General features: G+C 44.1%; 1 protein-coding gene across 3 annotated transcripts in view; it reads left to right on the top strand.

Moving 5' to 3' along the window:
• The window catches only part of KCNS3 (potassium voltage-gated channel modifier subfamily S member 3), a 38,355-nt gene extending 18,712 nt beyond the window's left edge, over positions 1–19,643 (top strand). For all 3 annotated transcript variants that reach the window (XM_032353244.1, XM_032353242.1, XM_032353245.1), the window contains exons 2-3: positions 6,061–6,251; positions 17,640–19,643. In XM_032353244.1, coding sequence (XP_032209135.1) covers positions 17,699–19,174 — 1,476 coding nt within the window. In that variant the 5' untranslated portion in view covers positions 6,061–6,251; positions 17,640–17,698 and the 3' untranslated portion in view covers positions 19,175–19,643. The remainder of the gene's footprint in view (positions 1–6,060; positions 6,252–17,639) is intronic.
• Positions 19,644–20,902: the final 1,259 nt, after the last annotated feature.

The raw sequence follows: 20,902 nt of genomic DNA, 5'->3' as shown, positions 1-20,902 counted from the left end.
CATTCATGAATCCATAAGTAGTGGAGTGTTGTGGTTCAGAGGATGGCTTTAGAGCATTATTGTTTCAATTCAAGTGAGGCTCTCACTTAGTAGCTGTTGACCCTGGAGAGCTAGTTAATTTCTCTATTTACCAGCTCCTCCATCTGTAAAATGAATCCAGTGAAAATACTACTTGTTCAAGTGCTGTGAGCGTTACGTGGGTTCAGACGTGCAAACACCCAGACGTACTGAAACACCTGATTGAGTATGCGAGAGCTCTTTCTACGATTATTTCGGTGTTTTTAATGGCCACAGAATATCCCATTACCTGGCTACCCCCTGATTTGACAATTTCCCCGTTGATGGACATTTAGGTTGCCTTTGACTTTTCACTTTTATGAATAAGTACTGGTGCCCTGAATATCCTTGGATACCCATCCCTGCACCCTTGTCTAATTTATTCCCTCAGCAGACAGTCTCAGATGGGAGACTGTGACTTTGTAATGCACATTGCTACAGTGTCCTCCAGAAGGTTTCCTTTTGCCAGTTTCCATCACTATTACCATGGCATGATAGGTTTTTTTCCCCCTCCTCTCTAAAACGGCTTGCTCGCCGTTGCTCTTTTAATCACTGTGCTAGTGCAGACGCTTGATGCATTAGCCATGGAAAACACAGGGACAGATGAGACTGAGCCCGGGGTCCAGCCCCCTGGGTGGGCTGCTTTGCCTGCCTGTTTACTCGCTGCAGTCTGAGCCCCTGATTTCGCCTAGTTCTGCTTCAGGGGGTTCCTGAAAAGGGGAGGGAGCCAGGGGAGTTCCTTTCTGGGGCTGGTGGAACAGTGGCCCCCACTCAGGGTGTCCCAGAGCCCTATTACCAAGTGTGGATGACCACACTGGGGTCAGTGGCTGCGATGTTTCGCTCCCTCTTATGTGGGTCCCACCCTTCCACAGGGCTTTTCCTCGCTTTCCTTTCTGAAGAGGTGACTAGGTGACTCAGCAGCAGCTCGCTTGTCTCCCTTTGTTCCCCAGGGAGGGTTGTCTAGGAACACAGAACCCGAGGAGAGCAAAATGGTGTCTAGTTACCCATGCATCAAGCCTTAGGGATTTCTGGAGATGGTATTGCATTTACTCATTCTGGATGGCCAAGTGAAATATAATTTATATTAACTTTTGAAATATAATTTAGAGGCTTTGCTTTGGAAGGCACTTACTGGTTTCCTCCCTGAAGACCAGAACTTCTATAAATTCATTTTTAATCCCTGAATGTATTAGGTCCTGAGAAGTGTTCATTTTCTTCTGGGGACAGAGCAAAGATTTTTAAAAAGTCATTGTTAATTCAAGGGTTTCTCATGTTAAGATTTGATAATTCGGAAAAACGAAGTCATTCAGAGATATTCTTAGTAGTCTGCTGTCTGAATCAACTGGGAAGTGATGTAGTCTCCTGGTTGCTTTGAATTATAGGATTTAAATGTAAGGACAATTTTTCGGGCATCCTAAATCCAATTACAACAGTCTGATTGTGAGATTTTAATTTTATTTAAGCAAAACCTCAGACTACAACTCTCATTAGTTAATCAAGATAGAATTAGGGTTGAATTTCACCTTTTGTTAGTATTCTTATTATTGCATAACTCTTAGATTTTATTGAAAATTAGTCTATGATTGATAAATAGGGGCCAGACTAAACTGGCCTGTCATCTTTGCATTTTTCCTGGGGCATCAATGGGTTTCCACAAGAGTGGAGCTTGGTCAGGGGTGGGCATGGTCAGCAAGAAGACTCCCACCTACAGAGAGCTGTAGTAAGACATCTTTCAAGCTGTCTTAGTGTGCTGTCCTGTGCATAATCCTGGCATCAAAAATGTTAGCAAATATCAGATAGATTCTCAGAGAAAATCACTAACCTTTACTCTAGACTCCAATTGCGTGAAGCATGCTTCAAGTCTGAACAAAAGGTTAACTTGCCTTTTGTCTTTTCTTACTTGCAAAGTTTTGCTTGTCTGATACCAGAAATGACATGACTGAATCCTAGAAGAACAAATGTCCGGGGAGCATCCCTGGCCCGGGTCACAGACGTGTGACACAGATGAGTGCCACCTGCCATTCTGAGCTTTCTGAACTTCCAGCTTCCAAACGCGCATCGAAGATCTTTCTACTCTAATCCAGAGCAGGGGTTCCCAACTGGGGACGGTTTTGCTCTCTGGGGCACATTTGGCAATTTTGGTTGTCAGGACCTTAGGGGACAGGGAGGAGGTACGCTCCTAGTGTCTTGTAGGTCAAGGCCAGGGAAGCCACTAACCATCCTGTAGGGCATCGGACCGCCCCCTGCAGGAGGATTGTCTGGCCTCAAAACGTCAGTAGTGCCAAGGCTGGGGAAGCTCTTCTGGAGACGTTGTCAAAGGCAGGGTATCTCCAGGGAAGCCGGATGCCTGTCAGGATGATGCTTAAAGGTGCCATTCACTTGGTGACCTTATCCCAGGTCAGGCTCAGGCTCTCTGGCAGCCTGCCAACTTCAGAAACTCACTTCCAGGTGTCCCACAGTTGATCAGACTCTAGCAGGTTGACTCTTACAGAAACTTACAGAAAATGGAGTCACTAAACCTATTCCTACCTTATTATGTTCCACTAAGAGGTATATCTAGTGGACGGAGTGGACATGGTCACGTGCTGTCTGTCGGTGATGTGCCCGGAAGCTGAAGTCACCATCAGGTGCCTTGGAGAGTCAGAATCAAAACAAGGAGAGGTTTTTGGGCATCTAATGGTACCTGGAACTCTAGGTGTAGACACTTAAAAATCTACTTGGGATGTCTCCATCAGGGCTGGACAATCCTGCCTCTTCAGGATGAGACCTTTGGAAAGTGCTGGGAGGGGTCTTGGGCAACCAACTTAGATCTTTTACACTTTCTTCCTCTGCTTCCCTTGCTGACCAACTGCCTTTCATTATCCATATTGATTCTTTTAATTAATTTACTCTTTAGTCTCATTGCCTTGGGGGAGAGGAATTGGTTCAATAAAAATGTGTCAAGCACAATTGTGTAACAGGGATAATGACTATGAAGACTGATATTATAACACTGTCCCTAACTGGAGGCTTCTCAGTCTAGTGGGTAGACGGAGGTGACAACATTTCAGAACAATGTGAGAAGGGCAGTAACAGGTACACTCAGGATTCTGGGCAAGTACATCAGACCCAGATCTATGCAGCAGTGTCCCTCAGAGTGTCTGTTTTGATCTCTCAGACACTGATTTTATGGTTTAATTTTTGGAAAGCCACCTTAGTCCTGTGAATCTGAGTCTTAAGAGACGGGCATTAGGAGTTATTATTACCCCTGGGTACTGTCTGCTTGTCCATTTGATTTTCCTCGTTCTGTTCCGAGATTGGATGTCAACTCTCTGGATGATGAAAGAGTCCAATAGGTCACTTAATCTTCACCATTCCCTCTCCATAACGGAGCCAGTCTTTTTGTGCATTTTTGAATGCTGTTGTCAACCCACCAGGAAATACAGCCAAGCTGGAGGGTCCACGAGAAGGATGCTGTAGACGCCCTCCTTTTTTATAGTGAAGAGATTTTCCTACAGAGGCCAGCAATACTTGAGCGAACGTGATGTGTTTTGCCACGATCCTGCTGAATTACTCAGCAAAGTCAGAAGCCTGCTTAGGTACTAAATCACAGACGATCCATCTTCTTCGGAACCATTCCACACTGATGGCGTGCTGGGAACGTAGAGAATGGAACCATGTGGCGGGATGGTTAAGCAGGAAGAGGAGACCGTGTTGGATTTTTCTTTCCCAAGTCTTCTGGTTTGGGACCCATTCTGCTCACTGCTCCCCGCCCTTCACTTTCCCTGACAACTAACTTTTTTCATCAGTTACTCGTACAGTCATATCAAAGTTGATTTTCTGTGCTGAGGGGGCATCAGGCAGGCCTACCTCAGTTTGAATCCTGGCTCTGGCATCGACTGGGTTCAGGACATTGGACAAATCGCTTCCCTGAGCCTCGATGTCCCACCTATAAAATGGGGATCACAACAGTTAACACTCCCAGTAGCTGAGGGCAGAGGTAATGTGTGTGAAACTCCTGGAAGGTTCCTGGCATGTTGTAGGGACTCAGAGAATGCTGGTTATCATTTTACATGGAAAAGTCACGCTTAGAATGGGAACGCCCTAGAAGGGGTGTGCATTGACGTAAATTCATACCGAGAGCTACTGAGTGGTATCATATCTTTTCCAAAAATCTAGTTTTTTGGATGGGAGTCATAGTGACGGAAAATGAGGCAGAACCCTGGCATTCTGAATTTGTGGGGAGACAGAGAGAAAAGGCAGGCTGGGAGGTTTTAATGCATCAGACATTGATGGAGGGCCTACTAAGTACCAGTTTTTGTAAAAAAAAGACACACTTGGCCCCCCTCACAGTCTGTCCCTGGGCCAGTCCTTCTGTGATGAGCCAGTGCCCATCAGTGGTTGGGGTTTCTTAGAAGTGCCAGATAGTTTAAGTACTTTGCTAATTTTTTTCTTCAGTAATTAATATAGTCATGTCAAAGCTGTTTGCAGCTAATTATCCCCCAGCAAGATTAATCATACCTTCCTTTAACATGTGCTACATTTGGAAAGGTATCTGGCAGGCAGAAGAAGACTGTACGTGTGTGCTGTACCCTTGAGAAAAGGCACAGCAGCATTTCAGTGGGACGCAGATATTTGAGACTGACCCAATGTTGTGTTGCTGGAAGGCTGTGCAGAAGGAAGAGTAGGAGGAGGACTTTAACTCCTGAGTTGATTTTATTTATCCCTGCTGAGATTGCTGTACCTCTTCTGCTAAAGAGTCCCAGCTCAGAAATTCACTTTGGGTAAAGCTGCACCCCCCCCCCACCCCCCGCACCCTGGATCTTTTCTTGTTATCTTTATTAGAGGTGAAAATGCACTGAAGGATTTATCTGGCCATTATTGGACCAGGGTGTTCCTGCTCGGCCCCCTCTCCCTTGCCCCCTTGATGTTGGTAGGATACCATGCTTTGTTTATGACATTTGGTCCTGCGCCTGGGAGCTCCTAGGGTAGGGAGGAGGGGGCAAGCACTGTATCTTGTGTGTGATCCCAAAGCCTATGATAATTCCAGGCAGATCTTAAGCTATAATGAATGTTTGTTTAATGACTGACGTAGCCGAAGACACTTCTTTCATTTTCTTTCTGAAGCTCAGAATCCATCTTTCCTTCCTCCTCCCCACCCAGCCCAGGCCCCCTTTAAGACCTAGCATTGATTGGAAAACATGAAAATCAATGCATGGATGCTTAGATACTAACATAAATCTATGGGAAGGCATCAACATGAAGCAAGGCTTACCTTTTTGGGAACTGGGACTTCTTTTGCTTTCTTTAATTTATTCAGAGAGAGAAATGTAAATTTGTCCTTTTGTTTTGGTACAAGCTTAAACTCCCTAGACACACTACGCACACATCCATAGACACACGTTAACCAGAGGACTCTGATCTAGCATGCATAGTCACTTCTGATCTGTGAAATATAACAATGGACAAAGAAAGCAAAATCGAATCTGGCCAGGCTTTTAAACCTATTGATTTCAAATTAGAGCAGCGGTGTTAATTCTATTAGGGCAGTCACACTGAGAACTTGGTCTCTGAAATGGATTAAAATGTATTCATTTAGAAGCTTATAAGTATATCCTTGATAAATTAGCCAGGAAAATAATGCTCCTAGAAGAAACTGTGTGGGAAGTGAATAACCACAGTCCTAATTCTAGTGCCTCATTTTAGCTTTGGATGTTTTGTTGGCTTTGGGGTCAGTGGAGATGTCCCAAGTGTCCACTATAGTCAAAACCTGAGGGTCCTTAAGCCTGAGAATGACTGCAAGTCAGGTCCTGGGACAGCGATGTCTCCCGATCCCTGAGTCTAGTGAGAGGGATGCTTCCACGGAGGCGGGCGGAGGGGAAGAACACTCCGTCCCTGAAAGAAGATGGGGCTCTAGGAGATGGGTCTAATCGGTAAAGTGCCCAGATCACTGAGTCTGAGTTAGAATGTCTTGGGTGTTTTTCTTCCTTGGGGCTAAAACTTGACTTCTGGCTTCTTCTGCAGGTGAGAATGATTTCCCAGTGATTGCATTGGCCCCTTCAACCAGAAAACAGGATTCTTCTCTTCTTGTGGCCACTAAATGCCTCTGTGTACCACACACACCCGTGAGGGAAGAAGGGCGGAGCTTCTTGGATGATGATGGATGTTCTGCTGGGCAGGATGAGGGCAGAGAGTGTACCATCGACACCACAAGGGTAAGAGCCGCCACCGATCTTTCCTCTGGCCCCATCACTAACCGGAGAGGGGAGAGTGAGCCGCACAGAGCAGTGACAGAGAGGAAGGTCACACACCAGGGAGACTCTTCTGACTAACATTCGCTGGCATTTGGGGCAGATGAGTAAAGGAGGAAGGTGAGAAAGCCAGCCTGGAAGGATTAGGTTGGGTTCTTTTGGGGGAGGCACCAAGCCCGATTTGGAAGACTCAGTAGCCCACATTGCCCACTCCGCCTTCTGAGATTCCTGGCTCAAACTTGAGGAAGTAACAGCTGCCTTTATTGTGTTAAGATTACGTTTGAGTCCATTTAAGTCAGTCTGGCTTAAAATGGGCTGTGGATTGGTAGGTCTGGCTCAGGTCATAGAAGGGCCGGGGTTCCTGGAAGTACATGGTCTGGAGACACATGTTGTTTGAGCCAAATAATGTTGAACACATGTTGGATCAATTCCAATTAATCTTGAGATGCCCCATAGAAAAATCAGGGTTTCTGGGTCTCCTGGCCCACTATAAGATACATGCGTGCTGGCTCTCTGTTCCCACAAAGGACTCTGGGGCTGAACGAGCTTTGCCTCTGGAGAATTCACTGCAGTCCCAACCAAATTTGTTTAACTTACTTGTTTGGCCGCTGGAGGCATTTCATTTCCCCTTGTCTGGTCTAGATCTTTCTGCTAGCTCTTTGACAAAAACAGTGATAGCCTTTTAATTCTTCCGGATCAAAGCGAGTATCTTTCACTGGATTATGGACAGAAATTAGCATACGGGTCTGAGACTGCAGAAGCGGCCATGCCTGTTTCCTTCCATGGAACAGCTTAGGGTGTAGGGACACTACCTGTGGGGGGCGGGGGGGGGAGAACTGTGAAAGAATTATAATATCTTGTGGGGGGCGCCTACACAATTGTGCACTGGGGGCTGTTGGGAGAAGATGAGGGGGCTGAGGAACCGGGGGGGGGGCACCTGTTAATTTGGCCCAGGTGTGTTCAGATTCTCCAGAAGTCCCCTGGACCCCAGTATGAGCATGTGTTTGTGGGTTCCCCCACAAAGGTGACTCCTGAGAGGGTATTACCTGCAGAGTAAAGGCTCCCCTTTTATGGTGGAAAATCTTCCATCCGTGATTCTTCTTCTTCTTCTTTTTTTTTTTTTTTTTTAACTAAGGGGACAGATTTCTGGCCACTGATTTCTGGCCTCAGTAAATCCCCCAGCCTTCTGAGTGAACTCCACTTGGAGAGGAGCTGTAGGAATGACAGGATGCCCGGGCTGTGCAGAGAGGAGTAGCCACATAAAGAGAGGCCCAGAAGGAATGAGTGCAGTCCTGATCCGACTGTCCCAGGTGGCGAGAGCTGCCTCTTTTCCAGAAGGCTCTTTGAAGTTTGATGTACTCTCCAGGATGGCGCTGGGCATGACCTTCTAGATGGCTTATAAGTAGCCGTTCATTTCCTGGAATTGCACTATTTTAGCTGCTCCAATGACACTGGTTCAGCAAGGTCTGCACTAAGGAATGCCAGCATCTCGGTTTCTCAACCACACGGGGTGAGCCCTGCAGTGCCACTGACATTTCCCCGTGCTCTCTGCTCTTCTCTGCCCAGCACTGATTACCAATCTTCTGTTCCTTACGTGTTACACCGGTGCACGGGGAGCTCGCTGGAAGAGAAGGTCAGGGAAGGCGCCCGGTGGGAACACCTCCATCCACAGGTGTGGACTGACTTTAGGTTTTGAATTCTGTTTCCATCTGCTTGTTTTTATTTGGAATATTCTCACAAGCCATGGGCAGAAATAGAATTTAGCACAAACCTACCCTTTTTAAAAACATGAGTGATTGTTCTTTTAAATTTATTAGGATGAAATGCAGCTCTCAGGATAGCCCAAAAAGGTGACAATGCCCTATTTTTTTTTAATTTGATGGAAAGATTAATGTAGATTTTGGACAAGTAGGAGGGCAGAAGGAATCAAAGCCTTTGTCTACATTTGTGGAATCGATTGAAAAAAGTGATTCTGCCCAATCAAAATACTGACTTGTATTTGTTATGCTCTTGTTACATTTCTGAACAAGCAAGAGCATCCGCAAAGCCACTCATGCACATGTGTCTATGTATATTTGTCTGGCTTAAGAAGACACAGTTCTGAGAGTATTTCTTAAGTGAGTTTGAGAACGGAAAACAAAAAGAGAGGGAAGTGGACTAAGAAGAGGTGAGTAAGAGGTTAATGGCTTCAAAAAGCCTTTTAAAGGGTGCCACTTGGAGAGAGGAAGATCAATGCCAGTTTTCTTTTAAGCTGCCAGTGAATACCTTGGATTTTTGACATCTTTTTCTTTCTTTTAAAAAAGAAAACACCAAGTAAACACCAAGGGACCCAAGGTGGCCAAATACAGTCTATAGTGGTCCCACGATGCGTAATTTGGGGTGATAATGGGCCAGGGGAGTGGCACAGGGAGCTGACGTTCTTGAGAAAAAGAATGAAAATAGCATTGGAGTTTTCAGCTTTGTGGCCAGATGCCTTTTGTACTCCCAGATGTGCCTGATTGGAGATCCCATGTGTCCTCGTCATAATTATACCAAATCCCCTATTAAAGAGTATAGTGCTCTTTAATGAGGATGATGAAAAACTAGGTAAATTCAAAGATCAGCCAGTCCCTCCGCCCTCCCACTTAAAAAAAAATTAAATACTCATATTTGATGCATAGTGGAAAGAGTCTGCTGCATAAAATCTGGATAATGTTGGGTAGACTCTGTGCCTTAGGTGTCCCTATTTGCAAGGTGAGGTATAAGATCTCACTTAGGACAGTTAGGGAATTAAAGGATATTATTCATTCATTCGGTGATGCCTCCTCATCGCCCCCTAGTGCCCAGGTACTACATGGACTGCTGGGAATTCAAGGATGAAGGACAGTCTCTATTCAAGTGCTTACTACCATGCATGACCTGAAAAGGTGCTTCGTAAATTTTTCTTGAAACGTTTTTGATGGAGAATTTTAACATGGACAAAAATAGGGAGAATAATACATTAAACTCCTGTATGCATCATCCAACTGCAACAGTGATCAATTCAGTGATCAATGCCCCCTCCAGCGTTCCTGCAGTTTTGAAATCCATCCTACAGAAGTAACCCTAACACCTGAGAGGGGTAGGTGAGCAGGCACCGGGGCGGTCACTGACCGACAGGATGTCTCTGAACAGTAATGTAATGTAGTAGTTGTCTGCTCTTGGTCCCTGTGGTGAAGAACCCCGTTCAGTCCCTCTTCTTATGACTCTTAAAGGACTGCCCCTCAGAGCTTCGCGGGATCTCTGGGGGCGTGGCGGCCTCCCTCCCGGGCCAGCGGGACGCCCATGTAGTGCTCACCTCACCGCACTCTCATCGACATTGTTCTAGGACATAGTATAACGAGACAGTACCACAAGTGAACACGTAATGCCAGTGCATAGGAACATTCTCGTAGGAGTGGTTAGCGAAGCCGACGCCTCATTTCTGCATTTTGTCCTTAGCTATTATCCTCTAACGTTTCAGTGTATCCTTACAGAAATAAAGCAGCATATAAAAAAAAATGGCCATATCTTGTATGAGCAAGAGACACCTCCCCTTTTTCCCCCAACCCCCCACCTCCTGGCTCTCTTATCAACCTCCCTCCCCAGGGATTATTTTGAAATGAACCCCAAATGTGGCATACTTTTATATTTTAGTATACATTTTCAAAAGGTAATAGTTCTTTTAAAAGAGTATACTTCCAATACCATCAAGGCATTGAAATCTTAACAATAATTCTTTTGCATTATCAAGTATCTTGGTGATACTCAAACTCTCCTGTTTTTCATATGTATTTTTTTAAGCATTTGGCTAGTTAAAATCAGGATTCATACAAAGCCCACACATTGGATCTCTCTGATACATCGCTTATCTGGTCTGTGCTGTCTGTCCGCACAGTTTCCCACAGTCTGGATTTTGCTGTGTCACTGCACATGTTCCTCTGAAATCTCTATCTGATTTCAAATGGCAGATCTAGATTCTCAAAAACATTCAGGCCCGATTGTTGGTTGTTGTTGAAATACTGCAGAATTGCATATATACTTCCATCAAGAGGCATGCTCTGTCTTGTGTCTTTCTGACTCTGACTCAGGTATTGTTATTCTGATGTAGCTGTTAGTTAAGTACCGCATCAGCTTTTTATCTGGGTTTTAGCAGTCTAGATCCATTATTGCGTAATGACTTGCATTCCTTCATTAGCTGGGATCCTTTCTTACATAACAGTTTTATTGAGATACATTTCACTTATGATAAAATTTACCTTTCTAAAATGCAGAATTCAGTAGTTCTTACTATTTTTTAAGGCTGTACAGCCAACTAATTGGAGAACATTCTTATGACCCCTGAAAGAAACACATACCTACTGTTGGTTACACCCTATTCTTTCTTCCAGCCCCGAACAACCACTTTCTAATGGGGTTCGCCTATTCTGAATGTTCCATATAAATGGAATCATAGAATATGAGGTCTTTCTTGGTTTGTCTTCTTTCATTAGAATAATGTTTTCCAAGTTCACCCATGTTATAGTACCTGGTACTTCATTCCTTTCTATGGCCAGATAAGATTCCTTCGAATGGACACACCATTTTGTTTATCCCTCCCTCTATTAATGGACTTGGACGTTTGGGTTGTTTTCCCTCTTTGACTCTTATGAATAATGCTGCTTTGAACATTACTGTGCATGTTTTGTTTGAAAATATGTTTTCAATTCTCTTGGAAATATACTTAGAAGTGGAATGGTTGGTTCATATGCTAACTCTATGTTTAACTTGTTCAGAAATGGACCAAATTATTTTCCAACATGGTTGCACCGTTTTAACTTACCCCTGGTAATGCATGACGGTTCCAGTTGCTGCATATCCTCACAAACACTTGCACTATAGTACAATGCTTGTATTATTATTCCTTTTTGATTTTAGCCATCCTACTAGTGTGGTGTTATCTCATCTTTTTGATTGTCATTTTCTCTGATGACAAATGATGTTCCCTCTCTTCATGGGCTTTTTGGCCATTTTTTTATCTTCAGGGAAATGTCTGTTGAAACCCGTTGCCCATTTTTAAGCAGGTTATTTGTCTTTTTATGGTTGAGTTGTAAGAGTTCTTTATTTTGGATACTAGATCATTCTCAGATAAATGATTTGCAAATCTTTTCCCCCATCATGTGGGTCACCTTTTCATTTTCTTGATACTTGTCCTTTGACCTAATAATGTCCTTTGAAGCACAACATTTTTAATTTTCATGAAGTCAGTTTACCTATTCTTCCTTTTATTGTATTATGATTTTGGTGTGTATCTAAGAAGTCATTTTAATCCAAGGTCACCAAAATTTATGCCTGTGTTTCCTTATGCATGTTTTCCAGTTTTGACACCTATATTTATGTCTCTATTCATAGATAAATTAACTTTTGTGTATGATATGAGGTGGACATCCAGTTTTATTCTTTGACCTGTCGCTATCCAAGAGTTTCAATACCCTTTATTGAAAAGATTGTTCTTTCCCTATTGAATTGTCTTGGTGTCCTTTTGAAAATCAGTTGGTCATAGATACGGACTTATTTCTGGATTCTTAATTTTTTCCCTTGATCTACCAGAGTTGATTTTCTTTTTTCCCCCCTTACATTCCAGAATAATGAACTGACACTCTAATACCCTCCAAAGGTGACCAATATATTAATTTCTTTCTTTCTTAAAAAATATTATTATGAACTCAGGGATTTTAACATATCAATATAGGTCAGTCTATCGGGAGTTTTTTTTTTTCTTTTTAATGCACAAATTTACCCTCTTTGGCCAGTGAGAGTGTCCTTAACTTGACCCAGAGTCCTTTTGACTCTGCCCCTGTCCTTGTTGATAGCTTCCTTGCTTTCTAATATAACAAGATAGTACAGGCTTATCTTGGGTATTTCTTTTTTAAAATTTAAATTTAATTAACCAACATATAGGACATCATTAGTTTCAGATGTAGAGCTCAGAAATTCATCAGTTGCATATGCTGAATGCTCATTACGTCATGAGTCCATCACCCAGTTACCCCAGCTACCTCTCCACCTCCCCTCCAGCAAGCCTCAGGTTGTTCCAAGAGCCTCTCGTGGTTTGTCTTCCTCTCTGATTTATTCCCATTCAGTTTTCCCTCCCTTCCCCAATGATCCTTTGCATTATTTCTTATATTTCACAAGTGAGTGAAACTATATAATTGTCTTTCTCTGACTGACTTATTTTTCTCAGTATAATACCCTCCAGTTCCAACCATGTCAGTGTAAATGGTAAGATTCCGTCCTTTATGATACAACATTCCATTGTACACACACACACACACACACACACACACACACACACATCTATACCACATCTTCTTTTCCATTCATCTGTTGATGGACATCTGAGCTCTTTCCATAGTTTGACTATTATGGACATTGCTGCTATAAACATTGGGGTGAAGATACCCCTTCAGATCACTACATTTGTATTTTGGGGTAAATACCTAGTGGTGAAATTCCTGGGTCATAGGGTAGCTCTATTTTTAATGTCTTGAGGAACCTCCATACTGTTTTCCAGAGTGGCTGCACCAGCTCACATTTATCTTGGGCATTTCTTACCCCAGACCCAGGATTAGATATTTCTCCAAGGAGCCCTTGTTCTTTTAGTGAGAAATTCTATTTTGATGCTTCAATCTGCACAAACTTGAGATGTTCATTGCTCTTGACTTGGTATCTTCAGTTGGGGTCCCAGGGAAATAGACTGAGACAGAGATCGATGTGCAGGAAGTTTGTTGGGAGGTGCCCTGGGGACCAAGGCCAGCAGGAAGTGAAGGAAGTAGGATTGGGCAAGGAGAAGAGTTGAACTGTGATGAGGATGGAACAGAAATCTTAGCTGATTCTATGGAAACTCTGGAGCCTACCTTGAGAAAAAGGTGCTGGGTCTTTATAGCCCCCTCATACATATGTCACTGGATGTGAACTGGCCTGGGGAAGGAGTGTGACCTTGGGCAAAACTTTGAGTGAAGGTGATTCCCGAAGAGGGACTTAACTTAGAGCCCTTAGCTATTACCACTTCCAGCAGGTGTGAGAATAAGTGGCTCAGTTCTAAAGGGGAGATATAAGTGATGCTTCATAACATCCACTGGAGTTGGTCATTTTGTTGTACGTTTTTTCAGTGGAAATAAAATCGTCCCTTAGAAAAAGTTAAATTATCAGTTCATAATGCTACTTCCAATTCAAATTTAAGATCGTGGGGCTCTTATTTAATTTCTTTGATTTTTATATTTGTATTTTATTTTGCACTCAGAATCTTGGGGGCTTTTCATGACATTAACATAATCATCTATTTGCTTTACCTTATTTTTGTGTGTGCATAAGTTTCAGAGTCATGATTCCGATATGAATACTAAAAATATTTTTAAGATGTTTAGAGTTTGTCATTATGGACGTACAATTTATTAAAATTAAATCAAACTTCAAAAATCTGGAAAGAATTTATGTCCTTGAGGTTAATGACCAGTTTGATACACAGTAAGGTTAAATTTTTAGGGATTGTCTTTTTCTTTTTTATTTAATTTTGATTCATAATTATGTAAAACATTTACACAGTTCCCAAGTCCAGCTTCCAACATTGTCGCCTATACCCTGTTCCCTCTCTCCCCAAATAGGGAAGCACTTTGTTTATTTTCAGTTTGTCTTTCTGCTGTTTTTCTCTGTGTAAGTGTGTGTGTACATATGTGTATGCATATACATATGCATGTATGTGTACATATACACACACATTTTCCCTCTACTTACGTAACATATCCTAGAAATCACTCCATTGCATATATCGAGAGAGACACACCACAGTTTCTTTGGCCAATCTTTTATTGATGGCTATTTGGAATGTTTCCAGCTTATGCAAGTGTTTTCAGTTTTTGTCTTTCTTTGGGAGAGATTTCTAGATGAGAGATTGCTGGGGCAGAGGATAAATGCCTATGTAGTTTTGTTACATCTGGTCAAATTGCCTCCAAAAGCCTTTTCCTTCATTTTGCATTCTTCCGCCACCCCTGGTTCCCCACAGACTCATTAATAGCGTGTGCAATCCAGTTTTTGGATTACAGATCACATGAACACGCCTAAAGAAAGTGCTTTAATGTATTTAAAGTTATTTATGTATTTATAAATACACATGTAAATGTGTATATGTTTACATATATACGTAAATGCATACGTTTACATATATAAATGAATTACAAATGTATAATTCATATAAATCATAAATATATGTAGACATGTATAAATATACCTTGGATCTTGTAAATGTTTTCTGGATAGGAGTAAATGAACAGGAATCTTGGAGAAACGGTTGCTCGGTGTCTGCCTGTCTTTATGTTACTTTGGATGTGTGAGGCACCATGCTGTAGAAAGCTCTGGAATCGGGAGAATTTGCACCTACGCTCTAACCATTAATATCTGCACAAAGCCCACTTATCTCCTCTGATCCTGCTTCCTCATTGGCAAATGCCAGGGTGGTCGCGAGGGTCAAATGACAGAGGGAATGTTTGCAATTGGAAAGGGACTGTCTGCCTGCCAGGGAACCTAGCTAACGAACGTGAAGGTGCGAGATCCTTCTTCCTGGCCCCCTGTTGGCTGCTGTAGGCCGGACCCAGGCAAGGAGAAACCAAACCTACTTCTCTGGACCATGCCTTGGAAAATCTCAGCTTGCACTCTGAGCTCAAGCATTTGGTATAATCCAGACGCTTTGCTTTTTCTCTCCGCTGAAGCCCCACAACAAGTGCTTATTTTACGATGTGTATTGCTTTTATGATGAGACTGTGTGGCATGAATGGGCTTCATAATGGGCTCTCTTTCACCAGCACAGAGTGATTAAAAAGCAGGGAGGACAGAACGGGAAGGCTGACATGAAGGGTGATAACAGTGTTCTTTAGAAAAGTGACTGCAGATTGATCGGGAAACGGATTACACACTCATTGATTATGACACCGGCTTCTGTAGGTGTGTCATGAAGGCAGACACTGCTGTTCTATCACTGTAGCTTTCCAGAATAACCAAGAAGGTGAAAAATAAGCCACCAGAAGAAAATGTCCATTAACGTCCTAATGCCAGTTTAGCTCAAACTAGCTCCTTGGAACGTTTTACTATGTAAACGTGCCACGAGCACAAGCTTGCTTTCCGAGATCTGAAGTTCCATAAATATTTGGACCAAGCCATGAGATCTGATTTAGGCCCGTCAAAGAAGATATCTAGCTAAAAATAGAAAGCAGAAGCAGAAAAAAAAGAAAACAAGTATTCTGAAGAGGTCCGCAAGTCTGTTAACTGGTATGTCAAGTTATGCGATGGTCTCTGGTTTCATGGGAACACGCTCATGGGAGCGCGTTCCGTTAGTGTCTCGAGAGCAAGTGCCTCATGCCTGCTTTACGACTGGAGGCTCCATCCTGGGGCAGATGGCAGGGGGCTGGACGTTGAGGCTGTGTCCTCTGGGGCCTTCCTCAGAGGAGGCATCTCTTGTCTCACTGAGAGCCTTGGCTTTTCGTAAGCATAAGGCGCAGAAAATCCCTTCCTGACTTTTTTGCCTTCTCTAATGGTTTCCTCATATCAGCCACGTGTGCGGAGTGGAAAACGCATCCTCTTTTCACTTTTCTACTTCCCTGTCCTTTTTTCCCCAAGTACTGTTGATTCAACATTATGAACTTTTCTTGATTTCTGTCACTTCCTCCTTACACACACCACCGCTGTTATGAGTTGGGGGCCTCTCCCTTCTCTTGCACCTCTGACTCCTTGAACCTTTTCCCCCCAGCCAACTCCCACCCTGCTGTCAGTGGGGTCATTCTAGGTCACAGTCACAAAGACAACTGTGTCCAGTCACTGATTAAGACCATTTAGCGATCATGCCTACAGATAAAGTCCAGACTCTAGACTGCTCTGCAAGATTCTTACCAATCTGGCTTCTCCCCCCACTCCCCGCCCCCGCCACAAACTGCCTGGTGCCCACTGTTGGGAATGCCCGCTTGAACCTTTAACTTCTGAGCCAGATCTAACCAATGACAAGGGTGATTGCTCTTTTCAGTAATGCCAAAGATGCTTGACTCATTTCTCTTATAGCACTTCCCACATTGGATTTTTGGATTATAATAAGAGAGGAAGTGGAGGAGAAGATATATGTAGTAGAAGTATCATGGGTCTGGGGCTGATCCAACTCAGGTTTAAATCCTGGCTCTACCATTTACCTATCCTGTAAGCTTTGATTCAACCTCTCTGAGTACCCATTTTTCTGTACATCTTCTGTAAAATGTTGGAAGGATAAAATGACAACATGTCTACAAAGCATCTAATAGTATCCTAAGTGGGAACTTAGTATCTGACAAACTCCTTTCTTTCATCTGTACCATTTGCTCTGAGGGAGCACCATTGTATTAGGTGATGGCCAAAATCCATTACTTTCTCTCTGAGAAAGATCTGGTGAATCCCAGTTAGTGTCACAACCAGAAACAGGAAGCAGGTGCTGGACCAGTGGAGACTTGGTATCAGCAGAGCAACTGCGAGTGTGTGGGGGACAGTCTAGGAGGAGAGGGAGCAGGTGGAAGAGAAGCGTGTTGGTGTCAGGAAACTGATAGTGCAATTAACTTATAGAGGTTTTCCCAAGTCACTTTCTTCTCTGTGGATGTACCTGAAACCAGCATCCCGTTAAGTGTAACTATATCTTTAAGATGTAGGGTACTTAAGGACAGGGAGATGATTATATCCTCCTGATTGTCCCCACCCAAACATAGGGGTAGGACATTCTCTTAAAAGAGTGAAACATGGGAGCACCAGGGGAAAGATACATCTTTTGTAAGAGCTGAGCTGAGCCCCTGGTCAAGTGTGGGTTGGGGGTGAGGGTCAGAGCAGAAGGGGGAGCTATTTGGGAGGGTGCATGACTGAACCCTGGGCTCAGGGTGAGCTCCAAGCCAGGCAGTGATCAGCCCATCACATCTGAACCGAGCATTCCCAAAGGCAAGAGGCTTGTGGTTGGGACTGGAGGTGCCTGTATAGTGTAAGTGGCCCATGCAGTTTTTCCTCTGGAGAGGGAGGGGTGAGAGGTAACTTTTGTGTGCTTAGAAAATAAAGAAATAAGAATTAAAGTTCATGAAAAGGATATGGCAGTCTTCCCCCCCACCGCCCAAGAAAATGGATCTGTGAACTCCAGCTTTTGCAAAAACAACCTGTTTTGTGTTGATTTTCTTCCAGTTCAAATGTGTAAATACTGTATATTCCTTTTTACTCCATTTCCAGCTTTGTTCTTCATGTAGCCCACCATCCCGGAAAGGGCAGATTAAAAATGAGCTTGGCAAGGCACCACGGGACAGTGCTAATGCCGTCTTGTGCTCCTTCCAGGTGCAGCGTGAACTTCCTCATCTCCCTTCCCATCCAGCTCCCCGCCTCCTGGGTCCACCATGGTGTTTGGTGAGTTTTTCCATCGCCCTGGACCAGACGAGGAACTTGTCAACTTGAACGTAGGGGGCTTTAAGCAGTCTGTCGACCAAAGCACCCTCCTGCGGTTTCCTCACACTAGACTTGGAAAGCTGCTCACCTGCCACTCGGAAGAGGCCATTCTGGAGCTGTGTGATGACTACAGCGTGGCCAATAAGGAGTACTATTTCGATCGGAACCCCTCCTTGTTCAGATACGTCTTGAATTTTTATTACACGGGGAAGCTGCACGTCATGGAGGAGCTGTGTGTGTTCTCCTTCTGCCAGGAGATCGAGTACTGGGGCATCAACGAGCTTTTCATCGATTCCTGCTGCAGTCATCGCTACCAGGAGCGCAAGGAGGAAAACCACGACAAGGACTGGGACCAGAAGAGCAATGACGTGAGTACCGACACCTCCTTTGAAGAGTCGTCTCTGTTCGAGAAGGAGCTGGAGAAGTTTGACAAGCTGCGATTTGGTCAGCTCCGGAAGAAGATCTGGATTCGAATGGAAAACCCAGCCTACTGCCTGTCCGCCAAGCTCATTGCCATCTCCTCCTTGAGCGTGGTGCTGGCCTCCATTGTGGCCATGTGTGTCCACAGCATGTCGGAGTTCCAGAACGAGGACGGGGAGGTAGACGACCCCGTGCTGGAAGGCGTGGAGATCGCGTGCATCGCTTGGTTCACCGGCGAGCTCGCCATCCGGCTGGTGGCCACTCCCTGTCAAAAGAAGTTCTGGAAGAACCCTCTGAACATCATTGACTTCGTCTCCATTATCCCTTTCTATGCCACGTTGGCTGTGGACACCAAGGAGGAGGAGAGTGAGGACATCGAGAACATGGGCAAGGTTGTCCAGATCCTCAGGCTAATGAGGATTTTCCGAATTCTCAAGCTTGCCCGGCACTCAGTGGGACTTCGATCTCTCGGTGCCACACTGAGACACAGCTACCACGAAGTTGGGCTGCTGCTTCTCTTTCTCTCTGTGGGCATTTCCATCTTTTCTGTGCTTATCTATTCTGTGGAGAAGGATGAGCACATGTCCAGCCTCACCAGCATTCCCATCTGCTGGTGGTGGGCCACCATCAGCATGACGACCGTGGGCTATGGAGACACCCACCCAGTCACCTTGGCAGGGAAGCTTATCGCCAGCACGTGCATCATCTGTGGCATCTTGGTGGTGGCCCTTCCTATCACCATCATCTTCAACAAGTTTTCCAAGTACTACCAGAAGCAGAAGGACATTGATGTGGACCAGTGCAGCGAGGACCCCCCAGAGAAGGGTCACGATCTCCCTTACTTTAACATTAGGGATATTTACGCGCAGCGGATGCACGCCTTCATTACCAGCCTATCTTCCATGGGAATTGTGGTGAGCGACCCCGATTCCACGGATGCTTCGAGCATTGAAGACAACGAGGATATTTATAACGCCGCATCCTTGGAGAACTGCACAGCAAAATGAGCAGGGACATTTGTGCCTGTATCTTGCGTCCCTTCCTGATGTTAGGTTAACACAGCTTTATAAACCTCAATGGGTTCGTTAAAATCATTTAATTCTCAGGGTATACCTTTCAGCCATAGTGGGACATTCATTGCTCCAAAATAATAGAATCTCCTTTATTTTTCTCAGTGAAGTGAATTAAATGCCTTGTGAGGAAATTTATTTTTTACAAGAGAGAGTTGTCATATGCTTTTGGAAAAAAGGTAAATGGTGTGGGGCGGGATTTGTTGCTATGGCTTACGTATCATTCTGTGTTTGCCATCTACTCACATTGAGCTAACTGTAAATTACCGACAAGTAGAATCAAAGGCCCAGCTGACTGAAGACTACATGCATGTAAGAGCCACAAAATGAGACAATGCATGTGAATCCATGTTCGTGTTCTAGACACGGAAATTAGGAGCCTAATAAACTTGCCTAATTCAGTACGGAGACTGTCTTGGCTGTTATGTTTTTATGTCAAGTAAGTACATGTCAGAATGTTCAAATGTTGGAAGGGAAATGCTCTTTTTTTTGAGTATCAAGTGTCCTTGCTGTTCGTTTCTGAATTTGGGGTAAACGTCAAAAACAGGCTAGCTCTTTTGTTCAGGAGACCCAATGGTCATAGGCAGGGAGAAGTTTCATGTCCTGTGTAAACTGATGAAACGTGTACACTTTCAGGACATACTCAAGTTAGCATATACGCACGAAGCATATGCCCTTACAGGTACCCTTCTAGTCTCTCGTTTGTATTTTATAATTTCTCCTTCTTTTTTTTTTTTTTAAAGATTTTATTTATTTATTTGACACCCAGAGAGAGATCACAAGTAGGCAGAGAGGCAGGCAGAGAGAGAGGGGGAAGCAGGCTCCCTGCTGAGCAGAGAGCCAAAGCAGGGCTCGATCCCAGGACCCTGAGACCATGACCTGAGCCAAAGGCAGAGGCTCAACCCAGTGAGCCACCCAGGCGCCCCTATAATTTCTCCTTCTGAGAAATAAACCTCATCACCTGAAAATTATGCAGAACAGAGGGCACATTCACAGGCAGGGACACGCTCCGTGAGTGGAAGAAAGGGGAAGTGGTGCACAAACACACAGATGTGATTCATTATGGCCAGAGGAGCGAAACTTTAATCACCGGAAAAAGCGACGCCAGCAGCTATAAAACAAGCTGCCATTTTAAAATCGCCTTCGAGACAGTAATGTCTGCCTCTTCCATAAAAGCCCCTCCCGATGAAGGAAGACATAGATACTCGTTTCCAGAGCGGTGACAGAGCAATTCCAGCCCAGGTGGAGAAAATTTACTAAAATCTTAATTTTGGAGATGTATGGTGACTCTGACTCCTGCTGTCAGACTGAGTTCTTTCCCTGAGATCTTTTCGAATGGAAAAGCCACATGGATATAGTATTCAACGTCCTATGTTTGCAGATGCATTTCATTGAAAGAAGGACATCGCCTGTAGGTTATCTGATGAAAAGAACTCTGACTCCTCTCTCAACATTTCTGTGCCTTCTGAGACGGATATAACTGACCAGGGTTTTATAGTCACTTTTAAATCTGGAGGTTTATTCATGCACGTGTGTCAGCCCCTGTCCATTTGAAAAAGCTTTCTTTTCCCCAAAACCCCTTTTTGATGGTGGTGTCAATGTACTTTTGAAGCGTAGCGATGGAAATCTTTTATCAACCATTTCCCAATTAGTAGCGAAGTAGCT

Source organism: Mustela erminea, chromosome 7 (assembly GCF_009829155.1).
Source record: "Mustela erminea isolate mMusErm1 chromosome 7, mMusErm1.Pri, whole genome shotgun sequence".
Lineage (NCBI taxonomy): Eukaryota > Metazoa > Chordata > Mammalia > Carnivora > Mustelidae > Mustela > Mustela erminea.
Note: the sequence above shows the minus strand (reverse complement) of the source record. Positions and strands in the feature narration are given on the sequence as shown.